Source organism: Netta rufina (genome assembly GCF_964035555.1).
Source record: "Netta rufina genome assembly, chromosome: 7".
Taxonomy (NCBI): Eukaryota; Metazoa; Chordata; class Aves; order Anseriformes; family Anatidae; genus Netta; species Netta rufina.
Genome location: NC_140130.1, coordinates 24,623,102 through 24,639,808, shown reverse-complemented (window position 1 = coordinate 24,639,808; position 16,707 = coordinate 24,623,102). Strand labels below are relative to the sequence as shown.

Below are 16,707 nucleotides of genomic sequence, written 5' to 3'. Positions count from 1 at the left end.
GACAGATGGAGGGATAGAGAAAAGGATGGGGAAAAGGATGAAGAAAAGGATGGAGGGATGGGGAGGGGTGGAGGGATGGAGAAGAGGATGGAGGGAGGGAAGGATGGAGAATAGGATTTAGGGACAGATGGAGGGATGGAGAAAAGGATGGAGGGATGGGGGAGGGATACAGGTAGGGATGGAGAAAAGGATGGGGAAAAGGATGAAGAAAAGGATGGAGGGATGGGGGACAGATACAGGGAGAGATGGAGGGATGGAGAAGAGGATGGATGGAGGGATAGAAGGACAGAGAAAAGGATGTAGGGATGGAGACAACGATGGAGGGAGAGAGGGAAGGATAGAGTGTCCTTTAAGGTCCCTTCCAGCCCAACCCGTTCTGTGATCCTGTGATCCAAGTGTTCACATCAAGGGTCTGCAGCCCGCCTGGTCCCTCAGCATCAGCCTGGCCCAGGCTGCCCAGCTCACACCGCTGCTGCAGAAATCCCCCCTGCACTCTGGGTTGTTTCTTTTCAGGTCTTTCACATACTTCTCACACGCAAAGTGTGTTTAACCACTTCCTCAACACCTGTTGCTTTGCATTACTATATCCTAAGCGAGGTTTCTGCTACCAGCAGTAACTGATCGAGGAACTGGGAAGTCACCAGCTCTGCTTAGTTATGTGGCATCGTTTTGATGACTTTGCTGAGGTGATTAGTACTGATGATGAAGGTTGCTTTGGTTCTGTCTTGTCCTGGAAAAGCAGAGTGGCCTCCCCACTTGTGCTGACATAGGGATGTGATCCAAATCCAGAGGTAAGATTATCATACTGTCCTGCAGAAAAATAAAAAATAAATTAAAAATAAAAAATACAAGGGCCTCTGCAAGGACTGGGATGCATGGAGTAAAGGCCGTGAGGCTGGAACCCTTTCCCTCTGAATGGATGAGGTTTTCTGGATCTGGAAGGAGCCAGACTGCTTGAAACAGGTGGGACCTGAGCCAGCTGCCAGAGTGACTGCTGGCTCAGGAGTGCTGACTGTGTAGCTGAATTTATTGACTCAAAGGAATTTGAGTCAATAAATGATAGTAACCACTACTCTCGTGCAGAACAGGGGTGCAGCTGCAGCCCATTGAAGCACTGCTTCTTTCAGAGTAAAAGGGTGGCTGAGACTTTGGGATCCACCTCTGCATGAGCTGCCAATTGAGCCTAAACCCATCCCAGGTGGTTGGCACCCAAACTGAACCCCCTCGTGAGCCCCTTTAGCACCTGGCACAGGTCTCAGGGGCTGTCTTGGCCAACAAACCTGGGAGCTGCACATCCTCGATGAGGGGGAGAGCAGCAGCGTGGCCATATCTTTGCGGAGGAGCTGTGTCCTGGCAGACTGGGAGGATGTCCTTAGATGACACAGACCCAATCCACAAAACTTGCTAAAAGAAAGAGGAAGGGAGAGGGGTATCATTGCAATGTTTTGTGTGGTTCTGTACATCACGTGTTGTTTAATGCACAGAGAAAGGCCTTGAGAATCCAATCCTTTGGCAAGAGGGGTGTGTATGCACTTTGTACTCCAGCAAGTGCAAGTGCAAACCTAGGGCAAGCTGTAGGCAGCAGGAGGATATCTTAAAACTTTGTGACTTTGCACAGCGCCCACCTGCTGATGGGGCTCGTTCAACAATTTATCTCAGAAGCTGCATTTAGCCTGGGTTTGTGATTAAAAGGAAAGAGCTGTCCTTTCAGCTGTGCACACACAGCAAATGGGATACACATCTTCTGTCCAGTTTCCAGCACACTCCATTAAACTCATGCTCTGGGTACGTGTTTTACCACCTGGCTTCACAGCAGCAGTGGGCTGGGAGGAAAATGCTTCCCAGCTGCTGAACTGAGGGAAAGTGAAGGAAACAGTCAGATCCAAAGTGTCTGTTGGGAGTCTGCTGCCAGACCTCCCAGCACAGGCAGGTCTGGCCCCTTTTGGGAGGGAGAAACAAAGATTTATTTGCTGAATCATGCAGGCACAAAACCACTAATGCAAATGTAAAAATAGCTGTACTGTCTCCCTCTAATTCAGGAGTAACTCGGGAGTTTCTCTGGGGCAGTGGGAGAGTTTTAGGGAAAGAGCAGAGAAGCAGCACAGATGTTTCCTTGGTGCAGCTTCTCCAGCTCTGGCCCTCTGTGGCTTTGGAGCTCCCCGAGCAGTGGTCACGTCCCTGTGTTTGCCATCCCTTATCTAATCAGCATAAGGTCATGTCCTGGATGCCACCATGCTTTGTAATCTGTAGTTGGATAATATGCCTTGTGAAAAAACATCATCTTTGCACTTCAAAGTTGCTGCCAACTGATTTCATTTAATGCCCCTGGTTTTGAGACAGTGACTTTGCTGCAAAAAGTTTGTTCCTGCCGCCTCACCCACCCCATCTACGATTTTGCAGATCTCTGCCTTATCCTCCTTGGTCTCTTTTCTAGGCTGGAAGATTTTAATCTATTTAATTTCCCTTCATAGGAAAATAATTTAAAGATTTTTATCATCTTTGCTGGCTTCGGCGCATCTCCAGTGGGTACGTGTTGGAAAGACACAGCCCCACACCCTGCAGGATGGCACAGCCACAAGGATGTGTGGAAATGAGCTCCCAAATCGAGGAGGACACATCTCCAGGTAAAGCCACTCACTTTGGTGCCCAGACGAGGCACGCCAAGATAAACCCAGGGCACACAGAGGTGCGAGGCTGTGGCTCGGCGTGCACAATGCCCACAGGCTGAGCTTCCCACCTGTGTGACTCCCCCACTTGCTGTGGCTGTGTGACAACTGAACTTTTGGCTTTAGTTAAAATTAATGGTGAATGTTCCAGGCTTGTGCTGTCAGGAGGATCCCTTCCAGCCCCATTTTGGACAGGGTGATGGAGTCTGGGGGCTGTGTGAGGGCCATGAGGCCTGCATCCAGCCCCACAGCACAAGGGCGGCTCAGTGCCGCTGTGCAGAGGGCAGGCCGAGGGGAAGCATCCCTGGGGGGACAAGGGGAGCAGGGCTGGAAGAGAAATGCTGGAGGAGGGAGGCGTGTGGGAGCTGGATGTAGGAGGGGAGAGCGACATGAGTGTGGGGTTTGGGAGCTGTCAGGGCTGCTGAAACCTGTGGCCCCGCGGGGACACCCTGGTGCCATTTTGGTGGCACCAGGGTGGCCAGGACCCTGCTGGGGCTCAAGGAGAACAGCTGGAAAGGAGGGCTGCTCTTCTTTTCCTTTCCTTTTCCTCCTTTCTTTGAGATCTTTTCCAACCTGAATGATTCTCCGAGTCTATTCAGGGCCGTGGTTCAGTGGGTGACAGTGGTGGCAGGGGGACGGCTGGACCAGATGGTCTTGGAGGTCTCTTCCAACCTGGCAGCAACTTTGAAATGCAAATATGATGTTTTTTTTTCACAAGGCATATTATCCAACTGCAGATTACAAAGCATGGTGGCATCCAGGACACGACCTTAACCACTTAGTCTGCGGTCCTGTGAAAACGGGGGGCTCACACTGCCTGAACCCCCACACCTCCCAAACACCCCCTCACCTCACCCCAACCCACTCCACAACCACGCTCAGCCCAAGTTAGCCAATAACTGCTTTATTTCAACGAAAACCCGGGCTCCTTCAGCCAGATGAAGGAAAACACGGGCAGCGGGGACAACGCGGGGCCGAGGGGGGGGGACAGAGGGATCCTCTTTGCGGCTGTGGCGGCGCTCGGCACTTTCTCCCCGCTCCCTTGCGTCCCTCCACCAGCCTCGCACTTTCTCCCCGCTCCCTAGCGCCGGCCGTGGGGAGGGAGGGGGAGAGGGAGGAGGAGGAGGGGCGGGGCTTGGGGCCGCGCCTGCGCAGTGCCGCCGGCGGGGCGCTGCGGCAGTTGGTGCGGGGCACTTGTGGCGAGCGCGGCGCGGAGGGAGGTGAGAGCGGGCCCGGGCGCGCGGGGGCAGTGCGCGCGCTCCCGGGCGGGCGGGGGTTGCGCGCGTGCGCGCGCCGGGCGCGTGGCGGCGGCGACCGTTGGAGGGGACCGTTGGGGAAAGGGGGGGGGGGGGACGCTCCCCTCAGCCGGGGCTTGGGGGGCTATGGCCGCGGCCCGGCGTGAGGAGAAAGGGGGAGCGGGGGGCGTGTGGAGCTCCCGGTGCTCGCCCCCGGGCTTTCTCCGTCAGGCAGGGCAGGGGAGGACCCCGGTAGCCCCCCGCTGCTGCCTCACGGTGCCCTCACGGTCCCCCCCCTCTCCCTTCCCTCCCAAGTTCCCTTCCCTGTCACCGCTGTGGTGTTTCGGGTGCTCTCGGTCTGTCTGTGTGTGTCAGGCTGGGGCTGAAAGGCAGGAGCCAGGCACCAAATAACAGTTAAAAAAAAAAAAAAATCAACACACAACCCCTTTCCTCTCATTTGCTTATGCCTTTCTTTTAAAAAAAAAAATCTTCCCTTTTTGTGCCAAAAATGCTGTTGCAAAATACGTGACGGAAACAATCCTACACGGGTTTCTGATAGACTGCGTGACTGAACAGGGCAGCGCAGTTTCTTGTAGCGCAGGCTGGCTTTAAACATTCCTGGTACCAGCGAGATGATGAAATCCCTAAGTTTTACTCCAGCGCTAGAAGGCTGCCAGGCTGGATGCTGAAGGTCCTCTCAGTCATGGTTTTGGAAACCTTCCTCCCAAGGCACGATTACTACTTTTTAAAGAAGTTTCGTTATTTATTTATTTATAGCTCTGGAAGATTTACCGTTGAACCTCAAAGATCGCAATATGCTTTTTAAGTGACTACAGAAAAACGTCTCCTCCTTACCTGTATCGGTTCCGTGTAACATCTCGCCACCAGCCAAAACGTGGTGTCGATCCGTACACCTCTTTGCTTTGGGAGGAAGGAAATGTATAAAGATCAGTGAACGAATTGAAAATAGGAAGGGTTGCAGGTCTTTGCAGGTGCTGCGCGGCTTTGCTGAAAACCAGAATCAAAACTCAGAACTGCATTTCGGCCTCCGGTTCGCGAGCTGAGTTTGTGGTTCCAGCAACGAGGAAAAAACGTAACGTTTCGCTTGCAAGCTCATCCGCTTAGCTGCGGAAGTCTGTCACAGCCCTTGTCAACCTAAACATATTTGAGAGTGGAGCTGCTATTTAAAATAATCTATTGCCATTAGTCCTGACTCCAAAAGATCATTCAGGAACTTGCTGGTTTGATTAACAGCAGTTGGAGTTTGTTCAAGCATGGACGTCGTTTCATTATATAGTACAATACAACCTTTACTCTGTATAGCTTCATTCAAGCAAATTGTATTGCAAAATGCACCGCCGAATTACATCTAAAACACTCCATTGAATGAAGTACAATTGCAGAGATAAATGGGAGAAAAATTGTAAGAACGGGAGAAATGTTTTCAGCTGAGGTTTGAAATTTAGAGGCCGTTAGTATGTTTGCTTTGGTAGCGTTAGCGTTATATACACTGTTTCTAGGATATATGCTGGCAAAAGTCAGATGCAAGCTGAAATTTTCCCAGCTTAGTTTGGTGTTTACTGGTAAGCACCATGATATTGTACTCTTCAGGGAAACATGGAAAGGAATGTTGTATTTCCTCCAGAAAACTACAGGTATGTTATTTTTGCATCTAAAGTAGAAGGGAAGCAAGCTATTAAAATACGGGGTTTAACCGATGTTCATTGGAAAAGCAGATAGGTTTATATGCTCACCTCGTACCCGTTATTGGCAGGTCAGCTCAATAAAATAATGCTTCACTTAAAAAATGACACGGTTAGTTTGCAGGGAGCTGTTATCTGGGGATGGCCCAGGGCTGGCCATCCTTGGGGCACACGGAGGCGATCCACAGCCTTTGAGTCCCACGTGCTCTGTGGGCACCGAGAGCCCCTTCTGTTGTATAAATTTGAAACGGGGGAGCGCTGTGGGATCGGGGTGATCCAGTAGAGTGCAACCAGTCGCTCACCACTGCTGGTCAGTCCTGCAGAGCCCCTAGGACCCGCGGCAGCATTGCCACGCAGAAGCTGCTTGGCCTGAGGAAGGTGCATTAATGGGCTCCAGCCAGGCTGCAGTGGAAAGTTGTCATAGGAACTGGCTTGCTGTTTGGCAGAGCCGTGCCTTGTCTTCACTCGTCTGAAAGCACACCTCTGTAACTAATCACCTCGGGATAAGAACCGCTCGTATGCTGTCCAGCACAAAGCCATGAAGAGGGCCAGGCACTTCGGCTCTGCCCCAAGGGAAGCTGAGGACAGTGCTGTGCGTCAACAGAGGACAGCCTGGGCGATGATGTACCTTGGGATGAGTTCCCCGTGCCTGCTCTGCGCCGTGCCCTTACATCGGGGTGGCTCACAAACGCTGGCTGTCCTGATATAAACCAGCTGTGGCTTTTTTAGCGGTGAGAATAATAGGACAGAAAACCAAACAGAGCGTGCCCGGGAGTGGAAGCCTTGTCTCGCTCTTTGGGATGTGTTTGGGATGAGACATGTTACTAAGTCAGCACATGGGAATTCTTCACTTACTGTCTGTATGGCATCTATTTTATAAATTGTATTTATTATGTCGGCAGCACAAACATCGTTTGACAATGATACTTGATATGGCCGTGGTGTGAGTCTCTAAACGTTGGCTATTCCGTGCTCAAGCATATCTTATTGTTTGAGTATTTGCAAAGTGCACATTCATATAAATATTTCTTGCTGTAAAACGTCTGTTTTCTGCTACTAAAGAAGTTGTTATTATGTGTCATGGCTATGATGCATGTAGCAGTCATCTGTATTTTGCTTTTTTAATCACGACTCGTTAGCTGGAATGGTTCCTAAAACCTTGGACTGTGTACTCTGCATAGACAGCATGTATAACATGACTCTGCTTTCTTAACACAACCGCAGAGACAATCCAGTGTGCACAATAAATAGAACTTAATGTACAGTAAATAGATGTGAAGCAACATCTGGAAAATATTGCGCAGGTATTGAAGGTAGCCACTGTAAGCAATTGGCAATCCAAACCTGGCTGCGTAAGGGTAGTTATTAAGTCTCATTCACATGTTTGCAGGGCTAAAAAGGTGCTTGGGAGGCCTGGCTGTGCAAAGCTACGGTAGGGAAAATCATTTTTTTTTTTTTTATATGACAGCGTGAGATTGAGAAAGGAGCCTGAATGATTCAGCCTGAAAACCCACAGCAGTCTGTGTCTGCTGCTGACTGCTGCATCTGCCCGCTCCCTCGGTGTGTAACGGCAGCGTGTGCACCTTGCTGTAAGGTCAGGAGCACATTTGCCTCGACTTCCTGGACGCCTGGGTCCCCACGTGGAGGAGCAGCGAGTGGCTGCGTGCCAGCCCTCGCAGGCCTGTCACTTTTTTTCAAGTCTGCTACAGAGCGGTGGAGGCTAAGCTTGTTGCTCGCTGGTGACCTTAGCTTAGCATCCTCCGGGCATGAATACCTGCTGCTGGATTTACCAGCACCTCCAGCCCTCTTTTGGTAGTTTCGTCAGAGAGAGAGTTCAGACCGAGCTGGGGAGGTTGGAAACCCCGCTGTGCTTATCTGTAGGCTGCCTTCTGTTAACATGTAAGCAAAGGAAGCGAGCTGGTTCTTACCTTGTGCATCTCACCGGGTAAAACTGCTTTACATTCTGCAAAGGTGTGAGCGCATCAACTGTGGAGAGCAGGAGTCGCAGTGATGGTGGTACACGAGCGATCTGTTGGTTTCTTTTTGGAAGATAAAGGAGGTGTGGGCACGGCTTCTGTAGGTGGATGGGAGGAGAAGGGGAGGCCCAAGCAGAAGTGATTCTCCTGGGATTTGGAAGTGGCACCGAGGTGTGAAGTGAGTTAGTAGAGACAGATGCGTGGGGACAATGTGCCCTAACACTGCTTGTTTTGTACTCAAACTGTAAATACGAAGACTGTTTCGGTGTCCAAAATTCCCATTCTGCCTCATCCTACCACTTCTGATTTATTTAAAAACAAATGTTCCTTGAAGTCATTACGCAGTCCAAACTCAGCTTAATTAAGTTAGAGAATATTCACCGCTCCCAGCTCTTTTCAAACAAAGGCGTACTGTTTTGCATATATGCTTACTACCAGATTATCGTGAAACCTTACTTGGCACAATTGGTTCAGCGGAAAGGAGAAAACAGAGACTTCCTGCACGGCTTTCTGCGGGAGGCTCCCAAGCAGAATGGTTTCCCACTGTTTACTTAAGAACAGCCCTTTGGATTAACTGGCTTTGACCCAGGCCTTGTACTTCTCCGTGTTATCATTGGCATAACACACGAAACACTTAAGATGCGTTATAGCTGGAGTTTCAGGAAGCAAATCCTCGCCGAACCCTCCGTGAAGGTACACTTCCAAAAAACACTTTCCAACCCGGGTGGTCCAGCCCTGCAGTTGCGGAGGGCGGCTGTGGGTTGAGGCACCTTCGGGGTGGGTTGCCCCTATTTTGGGGTGGGTTGCACCTATTTTGGGGCGAGCTGCTGCCTTTTCCCGGGCAGCAGCTGCTGCTGGCGCTGCTGCGGTAGCCCCAGCTGCATCCCAGCTGTGTGTGTTGGGTCTGGGAGGGAGCAGTGCTGCTGCTCTAACGGGTATCCCTTAGTGCCTTCGGAGAACAGGAGGCAATCAGCTCATACGTTGCTGCTTGGACTGGGTGCCTCTTGGCTTTTGCATCAAACATGGCACATCTGGCTGTGGAATTTGTCAAGAGAAACTTTCTAATCAGCTTCTAAAATAACCTAGAACAGCAGGTAAATTGGAAGGGGAGAAGACGGATGGGTTAGTACAAAGCATAGCAAAATCTCTAGACCAGCTGGATTCAGCTGGTGTTTGGGTCAGTTCAGTTGGTGATGAGTTGTACGTGGGCATGCACAGAAATAATTAGGAACATGGGGTCAGAGAAGAGCATGTGAATGTTCTGCCCTCAAGAAAGCCAAAGAAGCACTGAGTGAGATGCATGCCAGTGCTTTGTAAACATAACATGGTGATTACCACTAATAACATCAAAGGCTAGTAAGTTAAACGGCAGGTAATTTGGGGAGTTGGTAAGTGAAACCAGTTGCAATTAATAATAATAATAATAATATTTTTACATGTTGGTTTCCTTTCTTTTTTCCACCTCCCTCTGAGATGGTTTTTATCCTTTTTTTTTTTTTTTCTTTTTCTCCAGTGGAAGATCTGTATGCATTGGCAAAGGTATTTCAAATGTTGCTTTCTGAAGTTTCCAGCTCACCTTTCTGGACATTGCAGAGCAATTCAGCTCAAGCCTATGCAAAGAGAGGTGCCTATAGAAGTCCCAGGAAATGTCTGCAAGAGTTGGTCCTGAGTGTTTTGGATAAATCCTGTCCTTTCTGACATCCCATGCCGTATTCACTGAGACCCCTTAGGAACAGATGCCCATAGCTGCTGCATAATTGCTTCTTGTTCATTTCTTGTTCATTTCCACTTTTTTAACCTCATTCTCTGTATGTGCTTTTCGATCAGGATGAGCTCAGTCCGTGAAGAAATCTGATGAGATGAACGTGAATTCCAGGTGCTCTGAGCACCTGTTAGCTTGAGGCTGACCCTGGAGACTGCTCCTCCGGGTCAGTTTTGGTAGCTGCCGTCGTCGTAATCCAGGCAGCTGAGTGAAGCTGGAAGGAGGAATTTAACATAGAAGCAAGCCAGACTGGTAAATCACCTGTTCGTTTTGCTGTCTGGAAACTGAGGCAGGAGTCAGATTTCACTTGCCACTTCACGTTGCAAGCATCAGTCAGTTGGTGTACCGGTGATCTGAATTCTGGGGAAAAATTATAACAATGAGCATTTGCTAACTAAATCTGTAAGTGGTTCAAGTAAGTAGACATAAAATCCCTCTGCTCCATTCTTCAAAATGCCCTCTCTACACGAGCAGTGACTGGTGTACCAGAAGATCTTTTGCTAAGTCCTTTTTAGTCAATAATGTGAATTTAACTTACCCGTACTATTAATCACTTGGTGACTGCAGGCATGCTGGGCAGAATGAGTGGCTCACGTGTTCTGGTGTTTCTTAATATCCTCTGCAGAGTAGTGTTGAAATGGAATGGTTTTACAGAGCGTGAGGATGTTAAAAAAATGCTAGGGCTGGAATCAGGAGCAGATGTGTGTGATGTTTTTGAGCAAATTGTATACAAATTGGCAAGAGCTTTCCTTGCTGTGATCTGAGCTGAAATATACATATGTAGCCTTCAATAATTTGGGGATTTCTATTAGTTCTGATCCAGAGCAGTAACACTGTGGCCTTTCTAAGAGTTTATTAAAAGCACGTGATCTAACCATTCCTATGTTTTTTCACCTCGAATAATACATTAGGTAGGTTCTTAACTCTTTTTTTACATGTATTGTAACTTCTCTTGCAGAATTGTACTTGGCAGTTTTACAAGCCAAGGCCAAAAAAATCTGCTTGCTAGGCTTGAGCAATCAGGAGGGAAAGGATGATGAAAAACCAACAATGTTTTACTCATCTACCACTCGTTTTTCTTCACAGCCATGCAGCGGGTAGATATTAACAAAGACAGTAATAAAAAGCACTTTCAGGCCTCATAAATTGAAGTGTTCTGGTGGGGTCAAGAACAAATATTGGCAAGGTTAGGGCATGCAGAGAAGTGTCCTCCAAAAGACCCGTGTTGTGATGTTCAGGGCCGGGCTGAGGTTTTTCCAAGTGCTGTTAGGAAGGAGTTAGGAGGAGGCATTTCTGTGGCCACGCTGGAGGCTCGGTGCTGGCTGGGCACGTGGTCGGCTTGTTTTTAGCAACTACAGTAGGTGAGGTAATGTTCTCAGTGACTTGGGGCTGTCACGCTGCTCTGCCTGGGACTGAGTGCTTTAAAGGTGTCTCAGGATGCAGGGGATTCTGGCTGCTCGCTCATCTGCAGCAGGAGCACCCGGCTGTGCTGTTGAATGAGTCTTCAACTCCGCACTAACGAGACACTTCAGGTTCCCCGAAGAGAGAAGCCGTGGCCAAAGGCAAGGTTTGGTGTCGGGAGCTCTCGGTTCTGATCTCGGGATAACGAGGACCTGCTGACAGTGCTGTCTTAGTTCTTTTTTAATGCTCTCTCACCCTTCAGGCTGGAAGGCTGCTTCCAGGTCACAGCTGCAGCAGTGGATCTGTCATTTCATCTGTGTCCTCCCTCAGCACAGTCTGTGTTGGGACTAGCACAGGGAGAACATCTTGTGTGCCCTCCTCAGCTCCTGTCAGGGCACAACCTCCTGCGTCACCAGGATTGATTTAAAATACTAAAAAGCAGTGAACTGAAGGGCTCATGGAAAGCTGACGGTTTTCCCCAAACGAGCTTCGTGCTTTGTGTTGTACTTGGAAAGGGTTGCAAAAAGTTTCTGAAGAAAAGAGGTCGATACTGTTGGAAACAGTATAATGTAGGCCTTTGGTATCAGTTGATAAAGCCGAGACAGTTAGGTTATCAAAAGGAAGCCAGAGTCAGCAAAAGGTCCAAGTCATCAGAGGTTGATGTTCTTAGTTTATTCAGTTCTTTTTCTGATGAATTGAGTCACGTAGGCTGCATAAGAAGTGCTGCAGGGATAAGCCGTCTTTTGGAAGAGCGTGGGGTGCTGCAGAGAAGGTGTTCGTCAAATTAATTTACTCAAAGAGTTTCCTGCAACGGTGCCTCAGTACTACACATCTGTCAAGATTAAATGAGATCTGGGGGCCGATAAGGTGTAGGTGGGGACACTATTGTGCCCTAAGGACAGGTTTGTAATTTCGTTTGTAATCAGGCAGACTATAATTACTGTGTTTGCCTCTGATTAAAAAAACAGGTCAGGAAAGGAACGAGTTGAGCTGTCTGTATGCAGAAGGGAAGTTCGCACAGCTCCGAGCGCTTTGAAACACCCACAGGCTTCACGGTACCTGGGTTTCATCCCTGTGCCCTCTCGGTCAGCACAGCTGTCTGCGGGGCTTTCTTCTTGTAGGCAGAAAGCTGCTGCGTGGGACTGCTCACCAAGAGCAGGGGCAGGAAAGACAGAGGGTGAAGGGTGGCTGCCAGCTGGGAGCAACGTAGGGAAGGTGAGTGTTGTCCTTCTGCCCTGGGTGAACGTTTCAGGAGGGTGTGAGGGCCAGCCCAGGGGTGATGTGGGTGAGCTGAGCCTGGGTGCACAAGGTTCTTGCCTTTCCTACCTGGATCAGCATCAAGGAAGGCTTTGTGGAAGAGAGGTGGGTAACCATTATTTAAGGGCAAAAATAGGAACCCATGGAATCTATCGTAGGCTGGTGTGCTTCTGGAGCACGATATACTAGGAGAACTGAGAATTAAGACCTTCTTTACTAAATTATTTCTGTATTTATCTTCACAGTGCCTTTGTAGCCAAGGAGTGTCATTATTTTGCACTCTGTGTGTTTGTGGCCCCGTTTTGTGTATGAACTCTGTGGCCATGCTGGGTATTAAGGCTGTCTCTCCTTTGTCCCCTTCAGTTCCATGGTTCTCCACTCATCCTTCTTTTGGAAAAACAGGCTCATTTGTCAATGATGTGAGTGCTCTGCCTGTTATTGATAGGTGAGATCTCAAAAAGAAGAGAGACCAAGTAAATACATGCATATTTGGTAAGCTTTTCCTTAAAGAATGTGGGGAGGCAGGGGATGATGCTGCAAAAGACAACTCCTAGCAGGAAAAAAAAAAAAAAAGTTCTCACTGGTTTTGACTGAGCAGCTCTCAGAATTACCAGATCATCTTCAGCTGTTGATCTCAGTGTTTATTTTCAGCAGCTTTCTTAGGAAGGAGGAGTCCGTGTTCCCTCGTTAAAGTACGCTGGCTGCTTTACTCAGCAGCACGTCCCTCGGCTAGCGCTGCATCCAGATGCCTGTGGGACTGGTGTGGACTGGCCAGCTGGCTGCACCTGGGCTGAGCAGGGACAGCTTTCAGCAAGGGGAGGTAGGAACTGGCCCCTCCAACCTGCGGAGATGGCTCAGCTGCAGATCCTGCTGTCACATCTCTTTATGCAGCCTGCAAGCCTGGAGAGAGGTCCCATCCACTGTCGAATAGGTTTCAAGTGTCTTTTAAAAAATCATCCTTATTTTTCCTTTAACTTCCCTTTAACTTTTTAACTTTCAGGGACCACGATCTTCAGAGAAAATAATTTTATTTTATTTTTTTTTTAACCAGTAAGCACTGACAGTAAGGAAAGCCAATAAAATGTTGTCCTCCCTACCTTCCGTGTTCAGAAGATAAAGAGGGCTTTGGGCTCTTTGCGTTATCCAGGCTGACCCACTTGCATGCTTCCTGGATGACTGTGTGCCAGATCGGAGCTGCGCATCTCAAATACTTTGTCGCTCACCACCACGCTCCTGGAAGGGCCCGTTAAGTCTGCCTTTGCGTCCTGTAGCACAGCGGAATCCAATGAAAGGCATCATTGTTGTGAAATACCGTGGATCCGCTGCCAAAGGAGCTACTGTTGTATAATCCCTAATAGCAGGTTAGAGTGGCAGCAGTTCCTTGGTTGGAAATCAGTATGCGGAGGGATGGCTTTCCAGTTTGCTCTCCGGGGATGACACGTTGTGTCTTGTTAACTCTCTGCGAGTTACAGACTCGCACGGAGGTGTTCAGCTGGTGGCAGGTCCTTACGCAGGTCTGAACACCGAGAGTGTTACTTGGAGGTAATGCTTGCTAAAAAAAAGCATTGCTAACAAATCCAAAGATTAACACCTAAAGAGGTTTTAGTTTGTTCTGAAGCAAAGCAGCAGGGGTGGAATAGAAAAGTTTATGCTGGCTTTCCTTTCTGATTTGCAGAATTCGGTGTGTTCGTTTCCATGCTGACATTTCTGCCTTTTGTGCTGTTTGTGTTAACCTGCAGCCCAGCCAGCACTGTTGTGCTTCAGCTTCGTAGCAATGCAATTAGTATCTGCAGATACCAAACATCACATTCCAATTCTAGTGGGCATTTGCATCAAAGCTTACCCCCTGGTTTGCAGCTAAAGCAAACACATGTGAATTCTTAAATATTTTCTTTAGGGTGGACGGTATCACAGCAGAGATCAAATTCACCCCTACTTTTTAATCTTTTAAGACCTTGTGTAAGTAGAGCAATTGCTTACGGGAAAAACAGGATGAGCAAAGTATTTGAACTATCTTATGGGTTTCTTACTGGAATTTAACAGCTGGAAACAAGAAGCAGTGAGAACATTATGTTATTAGCCAGGTCCGTGCTTGCTTTTGGCAGGTGGTCAATTGGACAGCAGTTGGGGAATCCTGCAGCAGAGGTTGCTGCAGGCTGCGGTGTTCTTTTCCTGCAGAAAACCTTTCCTAAAGGAAGTGAGTTTCTTCCATTCTTCTCTCCAAGACTGTTTGTGCCTCAGCCTGTTATTCACTGGTATGTCATTTATAAGGTGAGGAAGAGTCACCCGAGGCACAATACTCTGCTTGACTGACCTACTGTGACTTTCTTTTTGGCATTATTTCTTGCCTCCGTGAAAAAAGGCTGATTTGAACATCCTCTCCCCTTCATTTAATGATAGAAAAAACTACCTCAACATTTTGTTTTGCAATTGATTATCCTCCCTGTTAATACTTTGTGTGGGTTTATTTAATTTCCAGTCACAGGCTCATGTCCTGTCATCGCTGGACTGAAGAGCCCTTCCTGTGTGCAGACGCTTCCAGGCTATTTCAGATCACCTGCAGAGCAGCTCTCCGCAAACTGGCAAGCTTCCACTCCAGGCTTTACTCTCTCTCATAGCTTTATTCCTTCCTCAATATAATCACTATTGCTCTTGAATGGGGACAGGTGACTGAAGAGAGTTCTCCAGCAGCATTCGGAGCAGCAGCAGGCAGGCACACAGAGTCCTGCCTGGTGGCCTTGTACATGCAAGGATCAGATTTGACCTGCGGTCACAGCATTTCTGTGAGAGCTCATGTTTGCTGATTATTCTCTGTGGCATGGCTCTTGCTCTTCTGGATCGAGTCTCACATTCCTTAAGGATGGTTTGCCTTCTTTTTTCTAGCGGTGGGACGGTGCTGGCCACGTTGGGCTTAGAGAAATGGGGTATCAGCACTCCCCCTGACAAACTGCTTGTGTAACAGGCAGCATTTTGGAAGTGACTTAACTAAAATGGCAGTTCTGCTGGAGATATTGAGAAGCACGATCTCTGTAGAAGCTGGAAAACATTCTCGTTAGCTGACTGGAGAATTTGTGGTTTCTATTTTAAGGCAGTAAACTCAATTACAGATGATTGAGGAGAAGAGATGGTCTCTTGGTACTCAGAGAGGGTCAGGTTTGAGGTTTGCTCCTTGCAGAGTTGCACCGTGGATTTCAGAGTGTTTTTCCGAACTCCTTTTTAACCATCCATGAAATTGATGATAATTAAGTCATATTTAATATTTTAAATAACTAATGCTCCTTGGAGTTCCTACCCAAACAGAACTCCTTGGATAGAAATGGAGGATCACCCTAAAAAATTCCCGGTTCATCTGATCTGTGTTTTTTTTAGGGCATCTAATGCATTTTCAGGTCCAGGATTACTGCTACATCTCTAGGCATCGTACAGCCACTCTGTGGATATGATTGTCGGTAGAAATGATAAAAATACCCATAAGCAGAGTTTTGTTAAATATATTTTATCTCTTTGTTGTTATATAGCCATTTCTTTAACATCTGGCTTCATCACACAGATAAAATTCAGCCTGAAATTAAATCAAACCCTATCATAAGCCACTCGAGTAGCATTCTGCCTTCTTGTACCTTACCCATGCAGAAATAACCCAGGAGATACTGTCATCTCTCAGACTATCCTCCGATAAGTGTGTGTCTGGAAATACTTTACCAATTTGACTAAAAGCTCTCTCTTGGAAACGCAGCTTCGCTGAGGCCAGCTCTGTGGTGGGGCCCAAGGGAAGCAGATACCCCTGCCAGAGCCAGCGTCTGAAAGGGCAAGCTGGGGGTGGAAGGACCAGCACAATCCTCCAAGCAAGGACTGTGGTATGAGGTTAACATTATATAAAAGATCTTTGTATGAAGCACAGGTGAGATCTGCTGTGAATTCACTACTTGCATCTGTAGGTATCGTTAACAGGTCCTTAACAGCAGGTCTCTACCTCTTTAATATCATGTCCTGGCCGTACAGAATTATCCTGCTTAAAGCCAACCTCAAGGATAATTATCAGGAGCTCAAATACACTTTGATGTTTCTTTTGGAAATAATTCAGTGTTCTGATATTTTGTCCTTTCCTGCCATCATGGACCTGAAGTCACTACGTTGAAGAGGTGGCCACCCAGAAGTGGATGAAGAACTTACCTTTAGGCACAGAGAGGAAAAAAAGGGGAATTTTCTGGTTTAGATCATTTACAAACATCTCTACTTATATTTGGAAACCGGGGGCTTTCCAGCATTGCCAGACGTTTCAAGTCGAGGACATATTAATTTTCCAAAAGCATCACTAATTGAAAACACCTTTTGGAAGCAAGTTGCCACTGGCTGCTAAGCAGCAGTGCTGGCAGTAGCACAGAGAGGTTTGAACTGTCGTCTGGAGCTGGGGGGGAGAGGAAGGAGCTGTGTGTGTGAGCTCCCAGCTCGGGCTGGCACGTGGGGCTGCGGATCAGAGGCAGACCAGAGCATCGTTTGGCATCCATGCCATCCCTGCAGCTTGGAGCACATCAGAAGTCTACTGCTTTGGGACCCTTGCTGTGTGCAGGTACACGTAATTCCCCAAAATTTGTAGATGTGAACTAGATGCATAGTGTTATCGATACCTCGACTGAGATCAATTTGTTTTTTATCTTCTAATTCTTCGTTAATTGAATCCAGCATTGCCATTTTCACTGCGTTTCC

The 16,707-nt window shown here is 48.1% G+C and overlaps 1 protein-coding gene across 2 annotated transcripts in view; it reads left to right on the top strand.

Moving 5' to 3' along the window:
- Positions 1-3,819: 3,819 nt before the first annotated feature.
- NT5C2 (5'-nucleotidase, cytosolic II) overlaps positions 3,820-16,707 on the top strand; it is a 57,284-nt gene continuing 44,396 nt past the window's right edge. Inside the window, exon 1 of one of the 2 annotated variants that reach the window (XM_084290354.1) lies at positions 3,820-3,886. Coding sequence is in view for 1 of the 2 variants with exons in the window: in XM_084290353.1 (XP_084146479.1) it covers positions 12,886-12,931 (46 nt within the window). In the remaining variant the exon portion in view is untranslated. Of the gene's footprint in view, positions 3,887-12,857; positions 12,932-16,707 lie in introns of those variants that run through there. The other variant, XM_084290353.1, reaches the window with a different exon arrangement.